This window comes from Accipiter gentilis, chromosome 28 (genome assembly GCF_929443795.1).
Source record: "Accipiter gentilis chromosome 28, bAccGen1.1, whole genome shotgun sequence".
In the NCBI taxonomy this organism is placed as follows: domain Eukaryota; kingdom Metazoa; phylum Chordata; class Aves; order Accipitriformes; family Accipitridae; genus Astur; species Astur gentilis.
This window is the reverse complement of record NC_064907.1, coordinates 20715560-20721740: the sequence shown is the minus strand read 5'-3', so window position 1 is coordinate 20721740 and position 6181 is coordinate 20715560. Positions and strand designations below refer to the sequence as shown.

The window sequence follows — 6181 nt, the reverse complement described above, 5'->3', positions numbered from 1 at the left end:
AGTGACGGGAGACCTGCTCATGAGCGGGACGTCCCGGGACGGTGCTTCTTCGCTCGGCTTCTCACCGCCGGCGGGATCGGCTCCGCCGGGACGGAGCGAGCCGGCGTCTTTCCCGGCGCCGGAGACCTCAGGACACGTCCGGGCTGAGGACTGCCGCTGCCGGGGTGCCGCGCTCGGGCTCGGACTTGGGGAGTCCTTTGCTGACAGCCCCGGGGAGAGCGGCAGCGGCGGCATCTCTCAAGGAGCCGACAGGACAAAAACAGAAAGAAAAAAAAAAAAAAACAAAGACAGGAAAAAAAACCACAAACCAACCCCAAACTGTGAATAGCTAGTGTTGCTCTCTGTACATCACTGTTGCTAAAGTCTGGTGCTTTCCGTCTCTGGGGGACTTTCTCCGTGCGATCGGCTCTGGGAAGAGCGAATCCCAAGACTCGGCTGGCCAAAACCCCGCCGGGCCGCCTTCCCCGCCGGTGCCGGCGAGCCAGTGCGGCGGCGAGCGCCGCCGGGGCTCGGTGCTTTTTCTCTCCCCGGGTGCCATCCCTCCTTCCTACGGATCGCCGTTCTTCCCGCAAAAAACCCGCAACAAATAACCCAACGACGACAACAACCGCGTGGTGCTTTTCGAACAATCTCAGTCGAGACTTTCCTCCCGTCGCCGATGCTGAAGCCGCGCCGGGATGGACGGGCGGACGAGCTCCCCTGCAGCTCACCGGGAGGGCGGCGTGGCCGAATCCGGGTGCCGGCGTCCCCGGGGTCGTTGCTTTTGCACTTTCAGGTGCCTTTTGGAGAGCCAGCGAGCCAGAGCCGACGCCGTCACCGTGCAGAAATCACCTTGTGTTTACTGTCACCCTCCTTCCTTGCGCACTGGCACAGATCAGCAGGATCTCGGTAAAACAGCCTGAACATTTAAGTGGTCTGATTTTAAACCTGTAAATAGGGAAAGAATTTTTTTAAAAGCACTTTCACCTAGATTTAAAAATGAAAGCGAAACTTAAAAAACAACTCCCCTCTTTCCTCCCCCACCCCCCCGCAACAACTTGAAAGCAGTATGTTTTAAACAAGATTATTGTGGGAGAACTGTAAATACTGGCAGAATATTTAACATGCTTTGTCCGTCCTTCATAATTAATTTTTTTTTTTTTTTTTTAACCGTAATCTGTAAAGTCGCGTATATTTGACAAGGAAACTCAACGAGCTATTACCGCTTTTCTTATAAATACCCAATAGCATATCAGGATTGTAAGAGTCGATGGCAAGTCAGAGTTTAGGGACGCCCGCGGGCGATGCCGGTTCCAGCGCGGGGACCCGACGTGTCGATGTGTTTCGGAGGGTGAAAAGGGGACCCGGCTGATCCCCGCCAGCGGCGTTCGGCGGGGCCGGATTCGGGTGCCGGCCCCGGTTCGCGTCGCCCGGGGTCTCGTCTGACTGTCGTGGCGGGGGTGCCTTGCGAGCTTCGCCTGGATGGGTTTAGAGTCGGGAGGAAAAGGGGTGCGTTCGGAGAAGGCGAGGGTCTGTGTAACCTGTCTAAGTCCTGCTTCCTCGGAGGTTTTTTTTGGTGCAGGGAGGGGGTTCGGTCCGGCACGGCGTTGGCTCCGGCGGGTTCGACCCGGGTAAGCGGGGAGATGCCGGCGCTGCGGGTCGGGGAGCGAGAACTGCTGCAGTCTCACGTTTTTACACTACATAACGTCTAACCTACCTCAGATCTCAGTCATGAAAAATTAGCACGCTTCAGACTTCTTCTATGAAAACTCGAAATCTATGCACAGCTCTTTACCCCTTGCTGCTGAGAGGCTGTTTTTCAAGCAAAATCTTTTCCTTTACCCGTCCCGGCGGCCGTGCTTGTCCCACCCGTGCCGAAGCCAGGGGGGTCGCGGTGTTAAGGGGGCCTTGCTGGGGGTGGGGGGGCGGGGAATGTTTTTAATCGTTTTGGAGTGGGATGGGGACCTAATTTTGCAGCAGGTCGCGGCCACAATGGTGCTAGAACAACGCCCGCGGTAGAAACCCTGGGGAGGGCTCGGTGCGGGGAGCCCCGATGGGCTCCTTCCACCCCGCTTCAGTTTTTCCGGCCGCAATGCTTCGCCTCGAGCAGGGAACGGGGGACACGTTTCGGGGTGTCCCTCCCCCCCCCCATCTCGACGCTCTTGGGACGAGGCACGGGAAGGAGAAGGAAACCAGAATCCCTGAGGTGCCTCAATTGCTGATTTTTCCTTTTAATACTGGAGTATGCTTTGTGGGCTCTATAAGGCATATTTTTATTAAATGAAATCTTCTAATAAAAACGGTGCTATGGTGTTTTAACAAACTGTATCACGCTTCTGCCTGATTCCATCTCGCTGAGGTGCTACTAATGTATATATGAAACTAGGGAACCAAGAGAAAAAAAAAAAAAAAAAAAAAAAAAAGCAATGTCGTTGAGAAGGAAGTTTACTTTTCCGGAGCGACAGCTCGAAGCGTGCCGGGAGCCAGTTGGGTTTATGCAAACTGAAAGCGGTGCCGCGTCGGAGGCGTTCCGTTGACCGGGCTCGTGGTGGAGCCGTTCCCCTCTGGTACGAGGCCGGGGTGCTGGCAGGAGAGCCGTGCGTGGGTATGGCGCTTGGACGAGGTGTTCAGCTGCGGTGCTCGGCCACATGTCGTGGGCATGGTGCGTGGGCATGGTGCTCGGCCAAGGTGTGTGAACACGGTGCTGCTCGGCCACGGTGCTCGACTGCGGTGCTTGGACATGGTGCGTGGACCTGGTGCTTGGCCACGGTGCTCGGACATGGTGCGTGGACATGGTGCTCGGGCACGGTGCTCGGCCACGCGTCACGGACCTGGTGCTCGGCCACACGTCACGGATCTGGTGCTCGGGCACGGTGCTCGGTCGTGGCGCGTGGACATGGTGCTCGGGCACGGTGCTCGGCCACGCGTCACGGACCTGGTGCTCGGGCACGGTGCTCGGATGTGGTGCGTGGACATGGTGCTCGGGCACGGTGCTCGGCCACGCATCACGGACCTGGTGCTCGGGCACGGTGCTCGGACGTGGTGCGCGGACGTGGTGCTCGGGCACAGTGCTCGGCCACGCATCACGGACGTGGTGCTGGGGCACGGTGCTTGGGCATGGTGCTTGGACATGGTGCTCGGCTAAGGTGTGTGAACGTGGTGCTCGGCCATGGTGCTCAACCGGAGCGCTCAGACACGGTGCGTGGACGTGGTGCTCGGCCGTGGTGCTCTGCTGTGGTGCTTGGACATGGTGCATGGACATGGTGCTCCGACATGGTGCTTAGGCATGGTGCTTGGCCAGGCTCTGTGGACGTGGTGCTCGGGCATGGTGCTCAGACGTGGTGTGTGAATATGGTGCTCAGCCACGGTGTGTGAACATGGTGCTCAGGCACGGTGCTTGGCCACGCACCGTGGACACGGTGCATGGACATGGTGCTCAGCCGTGATGCGTGAACATGGTGCTTAGACACGGCGTGTGGACGTGATGCTCAGCCAGGGTGTGTGATCATGGTGCTCGGCTGTGGTGCTCAGACGCGGTGCTCGGACGTTGTGCGCAGATGTGGTGCTCAGCTGCGATGCGTGAACGTGGCGCTCGGCCACGGTGCTCGTGTGGACATGGTGCTCAGACAGGGTGCGTGAACGTGGTGCTTGGACGTGGTGCTCGGCCTCGGCGCTCAGCACGGTGCTCGGACACGGTGCCTGGGCACAGTGCTCGGTCAGGGTGCTCAGCCTGGCGCATGGGGGTGTTGCGCATGCACCGGTTCACGCGCACGGGGCGCGGGCATGGTGCCAGGGCATGGTATGTGGATACGGTGCTCGGGCACCACGCACGGCCGTGGTGCTCCGGCACCGTGCATGACCATGGTGCTCGGACAGGGCGCGTGGGCCCGGAGAGGGCGCTCGGGCACGGTGCAAGGGCACGGTGCATGGACGCGGTGCTCGGACACGGCGCGTGGGCACGCTCCGCAGATATGGCGCGTGGGCACGGTGCTCGCCCACCACGCACGGACACGGCGCGTGGGCACGGTGCGCCGGCACAGATGCGGTGCTCGGGCGCCGCGCACCCCCCGTGGCGCTTGGCCACGGCGCTTGGCCGCGGTGCCGGAGCCCGGCACGCGCTGCCGGTGCCCGCCGCACGCCTCCGCTGCGTGGCCACCCTCCCGGCACCGTACCCCGCCGCGGCGCCCAGGCCCCGTGCCCGCCGGCACTCAGCACCGCGCTCGGCACCACGCTCCCCGCCAGCTCTCTCGGGCTCGTTCCCTTCCCCGAATCACCGGTGTCTCCCCCACGGCGAGGGCTCGGCCGGGCATCCCGCTTCTGCCCGTCTCTTTCTTTTCCCCTTTTTTCCCCCCTCCTTTTTTTCCATTTTTTTGGGGTTTTATTGGTGCTACTTTCTTCCCCTTCGGCTTCCCGTCAGCGCCGGGGCAGCAGCTCCCCCGCGCCCCCCAAACCAAGGCAAATACCTCAACCCCCCCACCCCCCCCAAGCCCCCCGCAGCGCCACGGCAGCGAAGGCGAGCGAAACCGGGGCGAATCTTTCCAAAATCAGGGATCCTTTCGCAGCGGTGTTTCTTCCTTTTTTTTTTGTTTTGTTTTGGTTTTTTCCCCCCTCCTTTATCCCTTTCCGCCTGGGTTTTTGCTCATTTTTCCGCATCCTTCAGGGATTACAAACCGCCGTAATTTCAGCCTCAGTTTTATTCCAGGAGCAGATTTTGGTTTGGTTTTTTTTTTTTTTTTTTTTTTGGCCGGTGGGTTTTTGCACCGTGGTGCCAAAAGGGAAAAAAAAAAAAAAAAAAGAAGAGGTAATAATTCAAAATTGGAAAAATAAAGCGCCGTTTCTTCTTGGATTTGGGAATTCGATCGGAGGCGGGGGGGTTTATTTATGGCGTTTTCGTTGGGGTGTTTTTTTTTTTTTAGGGTAATTGAGGAGGGGAGGTGGGACGGCGGCAGGCGGAGGAGGGGGACACCGCGGGGGTGTCCCGGCGGCTCCGAAAAATTCACACTTGAAGATTTCTTGGTCGGCTCGGGACTGTGGTTACTTGAAATGAAGTTTTTTTTCCGGGGCAGATCGAGGACCGGTAGATTTTTTTCCCATGTCTCAAGGCAATAGGATTAATGTGTATTAAACTGTAGATACTTCTAGGACAGTAAATTTATGCTGATAATTTTATTTTGTATAATTTTCCCTTTTTCTTTTTTCCCTTCTTTGTGGTTTGTTTTGGTTTGTTTTTCTCCCCCCCCCCCCTCCTTCCCTTAACACCCTTTTCTTTTTCCCTTTCCCCCCCTCAGTGTTTTTGGTAAATTTATTTTTAGGATGCCTAAAAATTGCAAGTTTGGATCCTCCCCCTTCCTTCCCTGGTTTTGGTTTTGTTTTTTTGTTTTGTTGTTGGTTTTTGTTTTTTCGTTTTTTTTTTTTTTTTGTTGTTGTTTTGTTTTGTTTTTTTTTTTTAATTTGTATTTTATTCTAAGTTACGCGTGGCCGGCCGGGCCACGAAATGTATTATTCCTGATATCTTTAAAATATTGTGGGTGTTTTAATAAATTTTATATTTATTTTTTGCACTCAACACGTGGCCCACCTCCTTTCTGTTTCCTGCTGGGGGGGGAGGGGGGGGGGGCGGGGGGAGCAGAATGGGGCCCTGGGTATGGGAATGAGGGGGGAGGATGGGTCCCAGTTGCTGGGGAGGGGGGGCAGGACGGGGCTCTGTCTTTTGGGGGGGCAGGATGGGGCTTGCTTTGTGGGAATGGGGGGGGGGGCAGGATGGGGCCCTCTTGGCGGGGGGGGGGGGGGGGGGGGGGGGGAAGGATGGGGCCCTGGGTATGGGATGGGGGGGCAGGACGGGGCTCTGTCTTTTGGGGGGTTAGGATGGGGCTTGCTTTGTAGGAATGGGGGGGGGGGGCAGGATGGGGCCCTCTTGGCGGGGGGGGGGGGGAAGGATGGGGCCCTGTCTATGGGATGGGGCGATGGAGGATGGGGCCCTGTGTTGAAGCGGGGGGAGGTGCAGGGTGAGGCCCTCTCGGGGGGGGCAGGACAGAGCCCTGTTTGGGGGGGGGGGGGGGTGGTCAGTATCAGGCCGGACCCCCCGCCGCCCCCCCCCCCCGGGTGGGGTCGGGCCCTCGTCCCCGCCGAGGTCCTCCGAGCCGACAGGGGTCGCAGCGGCGGAAAAGGCGCAGCGCCCGCCCCGCCCCCCTGCCCCGAGGCG

General features: G+C 58.7%; 1 protein-coding gene across 1 annotated transcript in view; it reads left to right on the top strand.

Annotated features, from left to right (window-relative positions):
• Nucleotides 1-1901: 1901 nt before the first annotated feature.
• LOC126051738 (uncharacterized) overlaps nucleotides 1902-6181 on the top strand; it is a 75434-nt gene continuing 71154 nt past the window's right edge. Inside the window, exon 1 of the mRNA XM_049831335.1 lies at nucleotides 1902-5342. Within this exon, the coding sequence (XP_049687292.1) occupies nucleotides 3537-4658 (1122 nt within the window). The 5' untranslated portion in view covers nucleotides 1902-3536 and the 3' untranslated portion in view covers nucleotides 4659-5342. The remainder of the gene's footprint in view (nucleotides 5343-6181) is intronic.